General features: G+C 43.6%; 1 protein-coding gene across 1 annotated transcript in view; it reads left to right on the top strand.

The window, feature by feature from the left end:
• The first annotated feature begins 310 nt into the window (after window positions 1–310).
• Window positions 311–18853, top strand: part of RAD51AP1 (RAD51 associated protein 1) — a 28880-nt gene continuing 10337 nt past the window's right edge. Inside the window, exons 1-7 of the mRNA XM_089689502.1 lie at window positions 311–407; window positions 4061–4110; window positions 5344–5473; window positions 8445–8554; window positions 11698–11778; window positions 17172–17327; window positions 18296–18439. Coding sequence (XP_089545628.1) covers window positions 391–407; window positions 4061–4110; window positions 5344–5473; window positions 8445–8554; window positions 11698–11778; window positions 17172–17327; window positions 18296–18439 — 688 coding nt within the window. The 5' untranslated portion in view covers window positions 311–390. The remainder of the gene's footprint in view (window positions 408–4060; window positions 4111–5343; window positions 5474–8444; window positions 8555–11697; window positions 11779–17171; window positions 17328–18295; window positions 18440–18853) is intronic.

The following is an 18853-nucleotide window of genomic DNA, read 5'->3' on the forward strand; positions in this document are numbered from 1 at the left end:
AATCATGAACAGCCAATCCGCAGACGCCTCTCCGCCGCTCCCATAACAAAGCCGTCACGTGACAAGCCACCCCACATCACATGACAAGCTCAATGCCCGGCCGCATCATGTGACATTACACGAGAATCCTTGCAGATTCGACGCCGTGCTGCTATGGTTAAGTTAGTATACACAGAGATCGGACTTCTCTTCCCTATAGAAATAATATATTTGTAATTTTTCAAAGGTGTGGGTATTGTTAAAAATAGATGAGAGACAATTCAATGTGTAAGATGAAGGAGGCAGGCGAATGTGCGAGGGTGAATGTACAGCGGGCGCGGATTGCGCGGCTGATTTGATCTGAGTTGGCGGACTGGAGGTGATAGAGGGGGGTCGGTGTACGCGAACACCATGGACAGGCCTGTCAGGTGGGTGATGGTGGGGGAGTAGTGACAGCCCCGAGCTAAGGACAGTCGGAGATATGGAAGGAGTAATTCGGTGCGATCTCATCGCCTGTAGGAAAATGAAGGCAAGATCTGCTCTGCAGAGAAGAGAAGCCGCTTTTTATAAGTCGGTGTTTCCATGCACATTGTCAGGGTGCACCGGGGTGTGCTTAGTGCTGCAATGTACTGTACAGCCCGGCCAGAGACATTGTGGGAGAATCAGGGTCATGTATGGAGTGCATGGGTGACAGGAAAACTGGGCAGACATGCTAGTATGCATCACGTGACACCTGCCTTGGCTAGTTCTGCCATACCAGCCTCCATCCCCCTACCTGATAGGGCTGTGCGCAAAATATGGGACCAACTTGTAGAAAGTACAACTCCTGCCATCTCTGGTAGTGGGCATGTATGTTGAATATTTCATGTACAGCCAATATGATATCCCTGTCCCCACAAATTGTGTATGTAGTGATAGTACATTCGTTACTGAGTAAGAAATGTACAAAGAAAGGCAGGTAGGCAAGTGGGATAGATATAAAGCTGGTAGACAGAAGGAGCAGGCTAGACGAGCTGGTAGGCAGGAGGGGCGGGGCGGGCTGGACGATGGAGCTGGTAGGCAGGAGGGACGGGTTGGATGATGGAGCTGGTAGACAGGAGGGGCAGGCAGGACGATGGAGCTGGTTGGCAGGAGAGGCAGTCTGGACAATGGAGCTGGTTGGCAGGAGGGGCAGTCTGGACGATGGAGCTGGTTGGCAGAAGGGGCAGTCTGGACAATGGAGCTGGTAGGCAGGAGGGGCGGGCTGGACGAAGGAGCTGGTAGGCAGGAGGGGTGGGCTGGACGAAGGAGCTGGTAGGCAGGAGGGGCAGTCTGGACGATGGAGCTGGTTGGCAGGAGGGGCGGTCTGGACGATGGAGCTGGTTGGCAGGAGGGGCGGTCTGGACCATGGAGCTGGAAGGCAGGAGGGGCGGGCTGGACGATGGAGCTGGTTGGCAGGAGGGGCAGTCTGGACGATGGAGCTGGTTGGCAGGAGGGGCGGTCTGGACGATGGAGCTGGTTGGCAGGAGGGGCGGTCTGGATGATGGAGCTGGTTGGCAGGAGGGGCGGTCTGGACGATGGAGCTGGTTGGCGGGAGGGGCGGGCTGGACGAAGGAGCTGGTAGGCGGGAGGGGCGGGCTGGACGAAGGAGCTGGTAGGCGGGAGGGGCGGTCTGGACGATGGAGCTGGTAGGCGGGAGGGGCGGTCTGGACAATGGAGCTGCTTGACAGGAGGGGCGGTCTGGACGATGGAGCTGGTAGGCAGGAGGGGCGGGCTGGAGGAAGGAGCTGGTAGGCAGGAGGGGTGGTCTGGACGATGGAGCTGGTAGGCAGGAGGGGCGGTCTGGACGATGGAGCTGGTTGGCAGGAGGGGCGGTCTGGACGATGGAGCTGGTAGGCAGGAGGGGCGGGCTGGACGAAGGAGCTGGTAGGCAGGAGGGGCGGTCTGGACGAAGGAGCTGGTAGGCAGGAGGGGCGGTCTGGACGATGGAGCTGGTAGGCAGGAGGGGCGGTCTGGACGATGGAGCTGGTTGGCAGGAGGGGCGGTCTGGACGAAGGAGCTGGTAGGCGGTAGGGGCGGTTTGGACGATGGAGCTGGTAGGTGGGAGGGGCGGTCTGGACGATGGAGCTGGTAGGCGGGAGGGGCAGGCTGGACGATGGAGCTGTTAGGCAGGAGGGACGGACTGGACGATGGAGATTGTATGACAGGAGGGGCGGGCTGGACGATGGAGATTGTATGACAGGAGGGGCGGGCTGGACGATGGAGATTGTATGACAGGAGGGGCGGGCTGGACGATGGAGATTGTATGACAGGAGGGGCGGGCTGGACGATGGAGATTGTATGACAGGAGGGGCGGGCTGGACGATGGAGATTGTATGACAGGAGGGGCGGGCTGAACGATGGAGATTGTATGACAGGAGCGGCGGGCTGGACGATGGAAATTGTATGACAGGAGGGGCAGTTTAGAACAGAATTTCTCAACCAGGATGCCTTCAGGTTTCTTTAGGGGTGTCTTGGCAAAATGGCTAAAAATTGCCCAAAACTTGTATAAAAGCCAGTGTGTGGAACAAGCCTGCCTTTTAGTAACACCATGCCACAGGTTTTCATTGTGTACCATTACGACCTTCTAGCCGCCAGCATCTTGACAACCAATGACACCATCAGTTGATAAGGAGGATGTCAGCTGCCTGCACAGCATCCTAGTTTGACCGTCCCCTGCCCTGCCCCTCTCCATCAGTGCTGGGGTCACATTAGCTCAGTGTTGGAGAAGAGAAACACTGAAATACTAGGCAGTATCAGTGTGCAAAAGTGTATTACCTCTAATGTTGGGTTTCCTACATGTGTGGATGTTGCTGCGTTATATAAATCTATTCGAATATTTTTTCACGTTTTAGAATGGGGTGCCTCAAGGCTGTCCATAGTTTTAGAGGGTACCTCAGGACTGTGCATAACTTGAAAGGGTGCCTTGACTGAAAAAAGATTGAGAAACAATGGTGTAGACACTGGAGCTGATAGGCAGGCGGAGTGGGTTGGACAGCATCGGAGAGTCAGTTTTGACAATGGTGATGATAAACAGGAGAGCAGCCTGGACAATGGAACTGGTAGGCTGAACAACAAACCTAGTAGGCAGGAGGGGCAGTTTAGACAATGTAGATAGTAGCAGGAGGGGTGGGCTGGATAATGCAGATTGTATGACAGGAGGGGCAGTTTGAACAATGGAGATGGTAGGCAGGAGGAATGGGCTGGACAACAGATCTGGTAGGCAGGAGGAGCGGTTTGGACAACAGTGATGGTACACAGGAGAGGGCGGACTGAATAATGGAGATGATAGGCAGGAGGAGCAGGCCGGACAATGGAGCTGGTAGGCAGGAGGAGTAGGCTGGACAACATCTGGTAGGCAGGAGGGGCAGTTTGGGCAGTGGAGATTATTATTATTATGCAGGATTTATATAGTGCCAGCAGTTTACACAGCGCTTTACAACAAAAGGGCAGACAGTACAATTACAATGCGAATTGATACAGGAGGATTCAGAGGGCCCTGCTCGTAAGAGCTTACAATCTAAGAGATGGTAGACAGGAGGGGCAGGTTAGATAATGGAGATGGTAGGCAGGAGGAGTGGGCTGGACAATAGAAATGGTAGGCAGGAGGAGCGGTTTGGACAACTGGATGGTAAAGAGGAAGGGCAAGCTGGATAATGGAGATGGTAGTCAGGAGGAGTGGGCTGGACAAAGGATCTGGTAGAGAAGAGGGGCAGGCTGGACACCAGAGGTGGGGAGGGGGGGACAGATTAGACAATGCAAACAGTAAAAAGAAGCAACTATGAATCATGCATATCTGGTTCAACTGAATAAGTCCCACTATAGCTGCTCACAAGTGTGATACAAAGCAGGAAAAGAGAGACAATATCAGTGGAGACACGGACAGCATTGAAATGCTTACAGGGGTTCTAACCCTTCCCCAATCTTTCCAGAACAAAAAGGTTTTGACTGGAGTTAGGCGTTCATGTAGTCATGTCATCTATATTGTATAGGCTTAGTATATTGAACTTGCTGTGCTGACACTCTTTAATTCTAAATTGCTATATATTTTTATCTCTCTCAGGAATAAGAAATCAGTTGATTACTCCCAGTTTTTAGATCTAGAAAATGATGGTAAGTTGGATATGGCCTTTGCCTTCCTTTTCTTTGATAAAAACTGAATAAACGTAAAGTAAAATGATGGCTTTTTTTTGTACATTATTTAGTTCATGTTGGGACAAAATACATGTTCTTTGTCCCATCTCCGTATAATATTAGTTGCAATGGCACACAGGGTACCCTCCTTGGTGCATGGCTGCCTGACACCACAGCTACAAAGGAGACAAAGCTGATTTTCTCTGTAGCACCTGTCTCTGGCTTCCACAACTTGGCCAATGCAAGCACTGGCACGAGGAATACAGTGGGAGGGGATGTATATCAGCCTCACCTCCCTCTGCATTCCTCATTCAGGTGCTTGCCTTGGGCAAGTGCTGGGAGGCAGGTGCTATTAAGTGAAGTAGCCATCTCCCTTGCTAGCTATGGTGTTGGTCAGCCAAGGGGGGAAGGGGGCGCTCTGTCCGACATTGCAGCCAGTGTTACAGGACTCCTACAAAAGATGGAGCAAAGTACTACTGTACATGCCCTTAGTCCCATCAGGAGCTAAATAATGTAAAAAAAAATATTGACAATTGTTTTTGAAGAGCGCCTGTCACCAAACCATTCATTTCAACAATCTTCCCATAAGATTATATGTGTATTTAATGTATTTTATTTAAATTTAAGTATTTTTGTATGCATTTAAATTCATTGCATGTAAAACATTTTATTTACCTATATAAGTCTTCCTTGTAGACATCCAAAAGCCCTGAAAATGCTTTTGGGCACTGCCGTCTTTGGTGTGATGTCAGCAGCCCCAGCACGCTCATAGCTGACACTGAAGTTACACTCTGTAGCATTCCCCATTCACTTCTCATCTGGCAGCTAAATAAGTGTTAAGTAGTGAGGAGAGGGGTGGAGATGCAGAATCATTACTGACTTCCCCTCCTGAAACTTGTCCTCTCAGCACCTCTGGAGTTGAGAAGGTAGGCTCTGTGAAATGTGTGACACAGCAGTGCCTCCTCACAGGGCATAGTGAATATGTGTCACCGAGTTAAAGGAAGTAAATGTGTGGGATCTTCACAAAGTCAGGATCGTTCTTATGAATAGGAGTAGGCCAGGAATAGAAGTTGAGTGTGGAAATTAATATATTGTTGGTAGGGGGGAGACTAGGAGAGAAGGGTGGAGTTTTGTTATAAATCCTGCCTGAAAGTACTAAGCTTTAAAGAAGTGCATTCATATTTCAAATTAGTTTTGCTTTTCTTGAAACAGACGAGGATTTTACCTCCGCTGTACCTGTTAGTAAAAAATCTCGGATGGAGACAAAGAAGGAGAAAAAAGAAAATGTCACAAAAAAACCTAAAGAAGAGACCTCGTCGCCAATAAATTCACAGGGTAAAAGGTGAGTCATTGTCACATACACATATCCTGGGCTGTGGTACTCCCAGCAGCCTGGTAGACAATCTTCAATTTTTTCAATGTTTTTTTTTCTTTTGTTATCACTGTAAGGTCACATCAATTTTGTTAAATGCCTTTTGGCTCCTGAATTGTCCTGTCCTTGATTACTAGAACAATTTCAGTAGTACTGAAAGGCACTTCTATGGGATATGTCTTTTTTTACCCCAGGCCGCCCAGCAGAAAGACCATTTTCTGCTTTATTTAGGTTGTACATTTGTACTAGTAAGTACCTTCAGACATTCTAATCCGATGCTTTAGGCTGTATTGACATAGATGGCAAAAGAGGAGAGCTGCTATCAGCTCTGACTATTGCCAAGAGAGGCCTAGAAGACTGGAACAAAGTATTGAACTAATCTGAATGACTTAGTTCATATGTATGCAGTTGTGGGCAGCCAGTGCTGCCTGACTTTTTCCTGCAGCAGACAGAAAACTGTCTGTGTGTTACATTGCCATGTTGGAAAAGCCACCTTGGCAATAGAGCAGTTTGACAGCTGGCAGAATGCTACTGGACAACACACAAGCTGGATGTCCTTCTGTATTCAGACTCCCAAGATACAATGAATACTTTGGGACTGGACATTACTTTATCTTTTACCTCAATCCTGCTGCTATCATAGCAAACTCTTTTAACTAAAATCTGCTAACCCACGGTATTAAATCCCAAAGCACAACTGTAATCTAATGCAGCTTTCCAATTCATAGATGTGATAACTGCATTTGTTTCCCTTTTATGGCTTTTTTCCTTTTATTTTCATTTGTTGATTACATAAGTCTGTTATTTTTCAACTCCTTCAACATTCCAAACTGTCCAGCAAAAGTGGCAGTTAGAGAATTGATACAAAGCATTTGTCTCAATACTGAAAGGGTTTCTTACAATGGTCAGCTTTTATTCAATTATGTAGAACCTTTATGCCAAAAAATGGTTGCTGTAACTGCTTAAAGTTGAACATTAGGAGAGAAAAAAACAGCAAACAGGATTTTTAATGTAGAAGAGACATACTGTTTTTTTTTTTTTTTTTTTTTTTTTATTTACTAAAGCTGGGGAGTGCAGAATCAGGCTCACTTCTGCATAGAAACCAATCAGCTTCCAGGTTTTATTGCCAAAGCTTAATTACACAAGCTGAGGTTAGAAGCTGATTGGTTTCTATGCAGAATTGAGCCTGACTTTGCACTCTCCAGCTTTAGTAAATTGGAGAGAGGGTGAGTACAGTATAGTACTGCTTTAAAAAGTGTTAGCTGGAGTTTGGCTTTCATTTTTTAATCAAGTCCATCTAAATCTGCTAGTGCATCTAGCGCTACCTTCTCCCCAGGTTAACAATGCTGCTGTCAAAATATGTCTTCGTTGCAATTGAGGGGAGATGCCCTGTGACAGGAAATGTGTTACCGGCCAAATTATCATGTAAAAATAGAGGGGAAAAAAACTAAAATAAGAAAATGAATGCAGCTATAACATTTAAGGATCGCTAAGCTGCAATAATATACCATTTTTGTTTTTTGGTTTAATACCATTTAAAATAAACTTTTCCATGCCACATGACCTTCAGATGGCTGTACTTCTCTGTGAAAGCATCAGCCGACTGGAAATATAGAAAAGCACAAATATCTTGCATTACAATGTCATATTTTGCTGGTTGAAGGCATGCATTTCCCCTGAGTCAGTGGGAGTTGCATAGGTAAGTGTGTATAGTCATAGACAGGGGTGTTTTATCTTACTGATTGACACTTCTGACTTCATTCTAAGGGAGAGCAGTGCCATGTTATCTCTGTAAGGGAGTGCCTATGACAGGCCACTGATGAGCAGCTTAGTGTAAACTAGGCTATGTGCCACCCGCAAGAAGAGTGGCTGTCACAGAATCATAAGGTATTCAAAAAGCAAATAATAGTGAGGGAAAGAAATATTAGAGTACTACATTTTATAGCAAGAAAACAAGGTATAAGGGTTAAGTTACTAAAGATGTCGAGTATCCTCACTCAAATTGTCGCTCTGATTACCCAATGATGTGCAAATAAGTCAGCAATTTCCCTTTCACATGATTGGATAACTGAAGTGAATCCTGCTCCATTATTATTTATACTTCATAAGTACATTAGCCTCATAGTGTTTCCCATACAGTGGAAAAGCTAAGTGTTTCTCAATATGATTTACACTTCTAGCAACTTTAGTGGCTGTTATGAGGACTTTGTAAACCATATTATCTCAGGAATTGTACTGTTGTGTTTCAGGTAGGTTGTCCCTACTCTCTATAACAGTGTTTCTCAACCTTTTTTTAATCAAGGCACCTTTTAAAATTATGGACGGTCCTGAGGCACCCTTTAAAATTATGAACAGTCTTGAGGCACCCCATTTTAGAAAAGGTGCCTCGGGACTATCCTGAATCTTAAAATGGCACCCAACTCTAAAATGTGAAAAACTATGCGAATAGTTTTCTATAACGCAGCAACATTCACACATGTAGGACACCCAACATTAGGCGACTTATTCTTCCAGAGCAAACACACTTTTGCCCACTGGCACTGACTAGTATTCCTATGTTTCTCTCCCCCCCCCCCCCCAATTCTTCTCCACTAATGACCTAATGTGGCCCCTGAGCTGGTGGGGAGGGTCAAACTAGGATACTGTGTAGACAGCTGACATCCTCCTTGTGAACTGATGATGCCATTGGTTGTCAGGACACCGATGGCTAGAAGGTTATAAATGGTACGCAATGAGAAACCTGCGACTTTGTGTAATTAACAGTCAGGCTTGTTCCACCCACTGGCTTGTATACAAGTTTTGGGCAATTTTTAGACATTTTGCCAAGGTACCCCCGAAGAAACCTCAAGTCACCCCAGGGTGCCTGCGCACCCTGGTTGAGAAAGGCTTATTTAAATTATAAATACTGTTGTAAAAAAAAAATGTTTTTGTTGTTTTCAAGGTTGCCTTTGGATGAAAAAATTTACAAGAGAGATTTGGAAGTTGCTTTGGCATTGTCTGTGCAGGAAACATCAGTGATTATAGAAAATGATGAAAATACTCCCAGAACTGGTATGCTGATTATGTGTAAACAGTCATTTTTAAGAACTGGCTTTATGTATTGTCTAGTTTTTGTGCTTAAGTCTGCCTGAGAACCCCCCCCCCCCCCCATCCCGGCAATCTGCATGATTAAACACTTTCTGGTATAAAATAAATGTGCTAGCAAGCTCATAAAACAATCAATATAGGTAGTAATTCCAGGTAGCTGCTGGCATTAAAGGGCATAGGCAACAGTACCAATAAATGTATCAAAATTGTATAAGTGCAGGAGAGAGAGAGAGAGAGAGATTGATTTATAACATCAATTATTCAGTGTATCACATATATCCAAATATTGTGTAGGTAAGCCCTAGGTATTATGAAGTATATAAATTAGAATTGTCAAATTAATGCTCTAAAAACAGTTGTTAGCAATCTGGATATCAGCAATGATCTCATACTCAACTTCAAAGGTATAAGTGCAGCGCTATAAACGCATGTAACATAAATACCATATAATAATAAAGTGCAACTAAGTGCATCAATATGCGTCCGTGACGACTGTAACAATATTTCAACTAGCAATAAAACCTAATAATGTCCTTTATGGAAGGATGATTATTCCAAGTGCCAAAGTGCAAACGTGCAGTTATTCATGATGTGCAGACATGTAGAAATTCATGAAAGGAATCCACCACTTGGGACGGATGTACACTCGCCAGACAGAAAATGTTAATGCGCATTTGTTTATATCACACATCTGGGGGTGCAGTGGTCTACTGATAGCTTCGGATCTATTGTTGTAGCTCCATCCATCCATTGGGACAGGTCTCCTGTGATCCTGGGGGGGAATCAGCTCAGACACAGTGGTGGATTCCTTTAATGAATTTCTGCATGTCTGCACATCATGAATAACTGCATGTTTGCACTTTGGCACTTGGAATAATTATCCTTCCATAAAGGACATTATTAGGTTTTATTGCCAGTCGAACTATTATTACAGTCATCACGAACGCATATTGATGCACTTCTCTGCACTTTATTATTATTATGGTATTTGTTACATACGTTTATAGCGCTGCACTTATACCTTTTAAAGTTGAGTTTGAGATCGTTGTCGATATCCAGATTGCACTTACTTACACAATATTTGGATATATGTGATACACTGAGTAATTGATGTTATAAATGGTTTGCTATATATATATCTATATCACAGCGCTGCACTTATAGAATTTTTAAACACTTTCTGGTACTGATGAGGTCTGGCCATTCCTTGTGTCTGGTAATGATGAGGTCTGGCCGTTCCTTGTGTCTGGTAATGATGAGGTCTGGCCGTTCCTTGTGTCTGGTACTGATGAGGTCTGGCCATTCCTTGTGTCTGGTAATGATGAGGTCTGGCCTCTCCCTCCCGTTGCTGTGACAGCCTCACTGGGCAATATAAAGTTGCAAAATGGGGCAAAGCCAGGCTTCAATACTAGAAAATGTTCATTAAAATGCTGTTTTTCAGGGTTTCATGGTTCCGTGGTGCACTTTTTAGTGGGCTGAAAGGTAAGTGCATGTGTGTGCTGCCTTGCATGTACTGTATAATTACTTCTTTTTTTTTTTTTTGTTTGGACAGGTGAGTTTGAAAACATCTGCCTAATTGATATTGATTATATCTCAGAAACAGATATATTTATAAGTTGAATTGGTTGTACTGTTGCATTCCTGTTTATCCCTATGCAGGGATGTGCAATTTATATCGCCCGATGCCTGGGACATGTCATTCTGGGTGCCAGGCGAATAGTATTTTTTTTAACATTTAGCCTTACTTGTCAGGTGGAAGCATTTGGGCGGTTGCGCTGCTGCCGGATTGCTTCCACACACCACAATAGAGTCACACATCACATACGGGACTTTTTGTCCCCTATATGATGGGGGGAAAAAAAGTTAAGTAAAAAATTTTTCTCTCTATTCTGGGGTTTATGTAATCTCCAGGCCTAAAATGGAAAGGGTTAAAGGAGACGTTCACTTTTGGGAGCCTGTTTTTAGGGTGCAACAAGTAACATGTTCCCACTTCTGCAGCGTCTCTGCTATCCTCTGTGTGAATGCAGTACGGGGAGAAATTCCTCATACCAGCTGTCACTTTTTTAAAAGAGCGCAACTGTGCGAGACTCCACCCACACGGCAGTGTCATCCATTCACAGAGTTCTGTTAATGAATCAAATACAAGTGCCTAAATCCTTTTGCGGATGTTAGCTTGCAGTTCTCAATGAACTACCACGACGTTGTTGAGCTCTCTGGTAGTTCATCGATTCTTCCTATCAGTTTGAAACTGTCTGCCTGTATGACGTACGGACAGGCAGATCACACTGACAGTATGCAGGAGTCCTGCACTGGACCAATGATCTGCTGATCGCTGGTGCAATGCTTTCCAGCCTCCTAAAAAAAAAAAAAAATTAAATGCACTTTTTTTTTTTTTTTACCTGTAAAAAATGTGCATTTATTTTTTTTAAAAGGTGAACTTATACTTAAAAAAAGAAGACACTGGAGCTTGATTTTTCTGCTCAGCATGCGTTTGTACTGAGCATTCAAGTTCTTCTGTGTGCGAGGGTAATCTGAGGGAATAAAGTTTGATATTTTTTTTTTTTTTTTTTTTTTCTCTTTGAGGCCGACGCCTCATTTACTCGCTCAGCAGATTCGCTACTGCTGAGCATTAAGAGAGCCCGACACTCCCTTTTCTTGACGAGCACCCAATTGTGCTCGTCACACTGCAATCTCTCTCCCCTAATATTACTCCGCATGTGATTTAATTAACCACTTTTTAATTGGTTATGCACTAGTCAACTGCCATTTTTTTTTCTGTGTTCCAATCTCTCTCCCCTCCCTGCTAGTCCCCGGGTACAGGGCTGACTAAAGGCAGGAAGGTGGGTAAGAGATAAACAGGGCAATGTTAAAAACATTAAAAGTTTAAGTCGCTATAAAGGCCATTTCATTTATAAAAGCCACTCAGCTTTAAATACGATTTTGGTAAAATTATTGTTTTTTTGTTTTGTTTTTTTCATCAGAACAAGTAGATTGTCAAGAGGGACAAGTAGATTGGGACCCGATTTAGTCCCTGGGCAAGAAGTCTTTTTCAAAAATTTCTACACTCCTGCCTATGCCTCAGTTTGCCTGTCTTGTGTGTTTTGCAGTGTCTCCTGCCTTCTTTCCAAGTGAGAGCAAAGATCCAGAAGCATCTTTCTCAAACTGCAGCGTAGACAGCATTGTTCTGGGTAATATTATTGGCATTAATATAAATATTTTTTTTAAGTCTGACTAATACGATGATGCACTGTGAGGATTATATTTAGAGAAGTGATGTTCTGAATCCTTTCTTTATTAGGACAAAGGGTCCCCCTTTCTCTGCAGCCCACCAGTAAAGAACAACAGGACCCATGGCTGATGTGCTTTGTTTAATACAGTCTTTCCATGTCTGATATCATGCATTTATAGAGAGCTGATACATGGATGAAAATGTTATACTGGATTCTGCTAGCAGGGGGTTGTATGTACAACCTTTATACCCTTCCCTGAAAAACTGGGCAGCTATAGGCGTAAGGACCTTATAGTGTATAGTATTAGAATGTGAAAGTTGTGTTTCCTGGACAGAACATGATGGCTAATCCCACAGTTTTCAGTTGTCAACTGAATAGTGGGAAAAAAAAACAATTTTGACAACTTTCTAAGAGGGGATTTCCAATCACATCAGAGAGATTTCAAAAAGATTTCCTCTTGCTTCCTGCTTGGTCTGTGGAGCAGAAAATGAAGGGAAATCCCTCCAACTATTCCCCACTTTACTGAAAACTAAAACAAAGTTGGAGTTTTGCAGACACTTTACCATACTGTGTATGAGGTTGTGAAACCTATCAATGAGCACTGTTAAACTGAAATGACAGAAATGTTAATTTTTTTACCCATAGATTACGGGATACAGGATGAGTATTCAGGTAAATTGGGCTATGCTGCTGTTGTCAGAATATTGGACCCTGATAAAACAAAGCTGTAAGGACAACCCAGTATAAGCCCTTCCACTCCCATAATGTCTCAATTTTTGCTGAATGTCTTCTCATGAGAGAGGAAAAACTCTTTATCAAGATTTATTTCCTCTTCCAGCAATTTTCTTCAGCTGCTACATAGTCAGAAATAGTTCATTTTGTAGGTTTCCAGTTTGACTGATCCTCAACATACTAAACTCTGAATTAGGCACTCACCTAGGTGCCTATGGTGCAACATGTTGAGTCAACCACAGAGTGCTTTACAAGTCCAGGGTCCTGCCTTCAGTGGCTTTTCCTGTACAAGTCACCTCTATGTTAGCTGTTCTGCATATGCCACTTTCTCTGAGTGAGCGCAGACCTTGTTGCCTTCCAGCCACCTCCGCTGCATGTCAGTTCTACAATCCCCTGGATAGTACTTGGGATCCATGCTGCATTACAAGAGACCTGGTCACAGACAGCATTAACCCTTTCTGCTCTGGCTGCAAATTTGTGAGTGATCTTGTGGACTACTAGAATGGTGGATCATAAACATAGCGGTGCTGGAGACCTGGCAGAGCTTTCAAGATGGTGACTCCATGCAGGGGCTGCAAACATGCTTCCATACCCTCTCCCTTAAGGTCTGCATGCAGCAAAGTAGAAAGAAAACCCAGGCGTTACTTGTAGCCAGCATGCCCGTTTGGTAGGGTAATGGGGTTATGTTTAGAGGTTTCAAACGGCAAAGTAAAAGGAAGACGTATGATTTATTTAACACCAGTTTTTTTGTTTTGTGCCTAAGTGTCACTTTCTCGAATTATCTGTAACAAAGATTTCTGAGGCTGTGTAGCAAAAGGAATAGGTGGTGTTGATCCATGAAAAAACACTATCCATCCTTTTCACACATATCCATGCCGCTGATTGCTTTTGCCACACAGCCTTGGAATCTGTTTTGCACCTATAATCTGAGGACGTAACATGCAGTCACAAAATGCATAATTGGCATTTAAATCATATATTTTGCTTTTAATTCACCCTGAAACCACCTATTTTTCCATGGTAGACCGTTAAACATGTCACCTTTATTTTACCAAATGGGTGTCTATGCCACAAGTACCCCTGGGTTTTTGCTTTCTACTTTGCAGCATGTTCTACTAACCATCCTGATGTCCCTCAAATTGCTATTGGATTGGACTCCCACAGCATCAAGAGTGACGTTGATCTGCATGGAGACAGCTATATTCTCTACAGGCGGTTTTCTCAGGATACGTATACCATTTGGATTATGGCCACTTGCAGCCTTCTAGATATAAGTCAAAACTTTTCTTTTTAACATATGCCTAATGTTTTAATGTGGTTCTTGACAGTATTTATGATTTTCTTGTCTTTCCCTTTATGATTCTCTTGTCTTTCCCGCCTTTATTTTCCTGTGGTTACCCCTGGAGTTTTTTTCTTATACTTCAAACACTATCTCATAGGAGACAACCTAAAGTCAGTCTCTGAATTTGAGGGAGCAGAGCTTAGCTGACGTCGTCATGCTTGTCAGAGTGAGCAGTGAGGATTTTAATGCCACAATACTTCTGTGTCTAGTGAGTATGCATCGGTTCTAATAAATCCCATATCATTTTACTGGAATACAGAGTGTTTCTTCCCTCTTTTATGGCCCATGTTGAATTATTGAGGCGCCCAGTATTTCTTGGTGATCATCACAGGAGCAAGTTACCAGTACCCCAGATATGACTTCTGAGTTTTGTATACGCTTAGGACCTCAAACACCTAGAGGTCATAAGGGTCTGGCTGGAGGCTTGATATTCTGTTGGTGCTGCAAGGGGAGCTGACATATGAATAGATTTTGTTCCATATTTTTACTAGCCTTATTCTTATTTCACAACGACTTCTGTTTGGATGTGAACTGTCCACATTGTTTTGTGGATTTATGCTGTTGTGATAGACAGGCGTCACCTGTTTGTTGTATTGTATTACACATTTGATAATTTTATTTTTTATAGGGGCAGTACAGCATTTTTGCACACTTGTTCATTATTTTGCAGGCAGCGTGCATCCGTTTTTAAATCTTGGGTCAGATATTTGTTGGCAATTATATACATTTTTGGTAATTTCTTTTTATGCATTAAGCGCAGAGATAATGTGTTAAAGCCTACCATCGCACTTTTGAAAGAGTATTTCTTGTGTCGTGAGAAAAGGAAATAATATCCTAGAAAGTTCTCTGTGGGACACATCTTTTCTCCAGTCTGTTCTGGGTCAGTGTTTTTTCCTTAAGTACCGTAAAGCGTCAAATCTTGGCATCGCTTGCCTCTCACTCCCAAGTGACTCCATTGGATCTCAACCTGATTCTGTCAGCACTACAAAGACTGTACTGAACCTATTAGGGATATAACACTGTCTATCATTACTTGCAAGGTTGCCTTTCTCGCCACCCATCGCTTCCATCTGGCAAGTTTCAGGGTTAGTAACATTAATATGTAAAGATCCCTTTCTTGTGCTTTCCAAGGACAAGGTTGTTTAGAGGCCAGTGTTCCCTTTTCAAGGTGGTTTCTTCCTTTCACCATAACAGGAGAATGCGATATCATCTTTGTCCTGCATCGAAACATCCTAAAGAGATTTCCCTCCATTGCCTGCATGTGGCACACCTGTTTGAGTTTTTTCTCTCAGCTACAGCTTTCTTTTTGAATCAGACTCTGTCTTCCCTGAAAGTCCCCATAGGGGACAACCAACTTCTTATTCCACTATCACTAGGTGAAATTGACATGTACTTATTCAAGTATATGACCTCATGGGCAAGGTTCCCCCTTTCCTAGTCAAAGTGCACTCCACTGGATCAGTTAGTATTTTGTGGGCTTTTTAGAATCGGGCATCTGTTTCTCAGGTCTTCTACCTGGTCTTCTGTTCACATGTTTAACCACCTCCTGCCTGCCATATAAGGCAATGACGGGCGCAAGGTGCTTCTCTCATTCTGGGAGGACGTCATATGATGTCTTCCCATTGTAACCGTGCATGTGCGGCTCCGGGAGCGGGCAGTACAGAAATCGGCGGTGCGCTGTGTCCCTCGGACACAGCGGATCACTGAGCAACGGAAAGAGCCAAAGATTTCTGCTCGGTCATGTGATCAGCTGTGTCCAATCACAGCTGATCTTATGTAAATAGGGAAATGCTGGTTATCGGCATTTCTCTCCTCACAAGCTGTCACGCTGACAGCTCGAGAGAAGAGGAGAGCCGGTAATCGGCATTCCTTGGAGGGGACATGTACACTGATCATCAGGGCACTGATGATCAGTGTACCCTGATGATCAGTGTAGCCCCAGCAGTGCCAGCTGTCAGTGTCCATCAATGCCAGCTGTCAGTGCTCATCAGTGCCACCTGCCAGTGCCCATCAGTGCCACATATCAGTGCCTACTAGTGCACATCAATGCTACATATCAGTGATCATCTGAGCTGCCTTTCACTGTCCCCTAGCAATGCCAGTCAGTGCCACCTATCAGTGCCAGATATGAGTGATGCCTATCAATGCCCATCAGTGCCCATCACTGCAGCCTCATTAGCGCATATCGGTGAAGGAGAAAAATCACTTATTTACAAAATTTTAAAACAAAAACTAAGAAAAAACTTTGGTTTTGGTTTGTTTAGTAAATAATAAAAAACCCAGAGGTGATTAAATACCACCAAAAGAAAGCTCTGTCTCAAAAGAAATTATAAAATTTTCATACAGGTACAGTGTTGCATGACTGCGCAATTGTCATTCAAAGTGCAACAGCACTGAAAGCTGAAAATTGGCCTGGGCAGGAAGGGGGTATAAGTGCCCAGTAGGCATACAAGGTGAACCTTCAAGCCTCAGCTGATGTCAGCTTTGGTCAAAAGGTTCTTCAGGTGGTTTTGTTGGCTGTATTGCGCCATCTCAGCCTGCTGTTTTTTTGGGTTTTTTTTTTTTTTTTTGTGGGCCTGTTGCCTATTAGCCTTTGTTTGCTCTGTTGCCCACCCCTCAGTTGGACTGCTTTTGGATGTTCTAATGTAACTAAACACTCATCCTGTGTCTTGTATTGTACGATTTAAAGTGGTTGTAAACTCCTGCTTTTTAACATGTACCTACAGGTAAGCCTTTAATAAGGCTTACCCGTAGGTACTGTAAATATCTCCTAAACGTGCATCGTGTTCCTTCAGAGCTGTGTGCTGTAAAAAGTGACGTCGTCGCGGCTCGGTCATTCAAGCTTCTGGAGCCCTTGAACCTAGAAGAAGGAGCGGGTGAAGATGGAAGCCCTGTCAGCATTGACAGCGCGCCGCTGGAGGGATTTGTTTTAAGATAGGTTTCACATAATGTGCTAATATGCGATGCATACTAGCACATCATGACATTGCCTTGCAGGGGAAAACGTCTTTTTTAAGGTCCTTTTCTTTAAGTACATTACAGGACACCGGTCCCTCCTTGTTATGATTCACTTCTATTGCTTGTAAACAACACTGAGGTATGCTGAGATCGGGCTGTCTTTACAGCTTTGGTTTGCCAGCGATCAATCTCTTGATAGCAGCAGCATAACCCAATGTACCAGAATACTCCTTCTGCATCCCGTAATGTAAGGTTAAGAAGAGGATTAATAGTAAATTCTACAATCCAATTTTTTTTTTCTCATTACGGCATTCCATAGGTCTTGATGAAATTACAGAGAGCAACGAAGAGACAGTAAATAGCAAGAGTCGTAGGCAAGCTGCATCTAAGGCAATCGCAGAGCAGCGAAAACTCCTGAAAGATGACAGCAGCAGTGAAGAGGATGCAGATGAATTTAAACCAGATTCTGCAGTTTGTAAGTCACATGTCTGTTTTTTGCAAGGTGACGTGGAAAATATAGCTACTAGTGATTTGGCCGTGTCTTGCTTTCGGGTGCATGAAATCAGAGTCACCAATCTGAATAAAGTATGATAGAAGACTTCCAACATGACAGATAAGAAACTGGCCTTTTTAGAAGGAATATAAAGACTGTCCATGACAGCTTGATAACTTGCCCCTGTGCAGCCTTGACACCCTGAGCTCACACAAAGTGGGCTGAATGACACAGTGGGGTTGATTTACTAAAGCTGGAGAGTGCAAAATCTAGTGCAGCTCTGCATAGAAAACAATCAGCTTCCAGGTTTTTTTGTCAAAGCTTAATTGAACAAGTTGAAGTTAGAAGCTGCTTGGCCACTACGCACAGCTGCACCAGACTTTGCACTCGCCAGGTATAGTAAATCAACCCCTGTATGACAATGAACACTAAATGGAACAATGCTGGACTCCAGAACAGTACATCTGTGGGGACAGCACAATGTATAGGGTGAGAATTACAGTGAGAGCTGTTTTGCTTTAACATGAGCAGGGCAAGTCATTTTTTTTTTTTAATTGTATTAAGCTGTAGTTTGATCTTTAACTGACATTTTGGGGTTGATTCACTAAAACTGGAGAGTGCAAAATCTGGTGCAGCTGTGCATGGTAGCCAATCAGTTTCTCACTTCAGCTTGTTCAATTAAGCTTTGGAAAAAAAAAAAAAAAAACACCTGGGAATTGACTGGTTTCTATGCAGAGCTGCACCAGATTTTGCGCTCTCCAGTTTTATATAATCAGTCCCTTTATGTCTTCCCTGCTCTGTTCAAAATGTTTTTACTCGGGCTAGGCTGTAAGTTGCTTGTTTGGCTGTAAATAGTATTTTAATTCTTTATCTGACTGGATGACATGTTCTAAATGAAGAATAAAGGTTTGTCTCTTAGTAAAGGTTGTCTGTCACCTCTGCTGTTTCAGATGGGGACTCTGACAGTGATGAGAGTTACAGTGGTGATGATGAAGAATTCGAAGTCAAGAAATCCAAAAATACAGGAGCAAGCAAAGTTCCAAAAGCCAAGAATGAGAAAAAAGGAAAAAACACCCCAAAGGCCAGGAGAAAATGTAAGGAGATTATATGATATACCTCATATCACTTTATCACAACATATCGCTATGAATCTGAAGCCTCACATCTATATGTAGCATGTACTATATGTCACTGTATTGCATTTATTGGTGACTAGAGGACTTCATCTTAATATGGAAGAGGTGGGGCCCCCAGCACTGTTGGATCCAAATGTTCATAAAATGTCTTCTGACATTTTCAGTGGGTTTGCCAGTAAACAGGAATGGACCCTAAAATGCACATGCAGCATTTTTTCCAAGGCAGCAGACCACAGAACACAGTAGTGTGTGCATTTTTGTGCACTGCAATGCATTTGCTTTGGAGCTGCATTGCCTTAGTGCATTGGGAAGCCATTCAAAGTGAATGGCACTGCAACATGCTGAAACACATTGTGTTGCTGTAATTTTGCT

Source organism: Staurois parvus, unplaced genomic scaffold (assembly GCF_062004578.1).
Source record: "Staurois parvus isolate SC_StPar_1 unplaced genomic scaffold, SC_StPar_1.0 ptg000479l, whole genome shotgun sequence".
Classification (NCBI taxonomy): Eukaryota; Metazoa; Chordata; class Amphibia; order Anura; family Ranidae; genus Staurois; species Staurois parvus.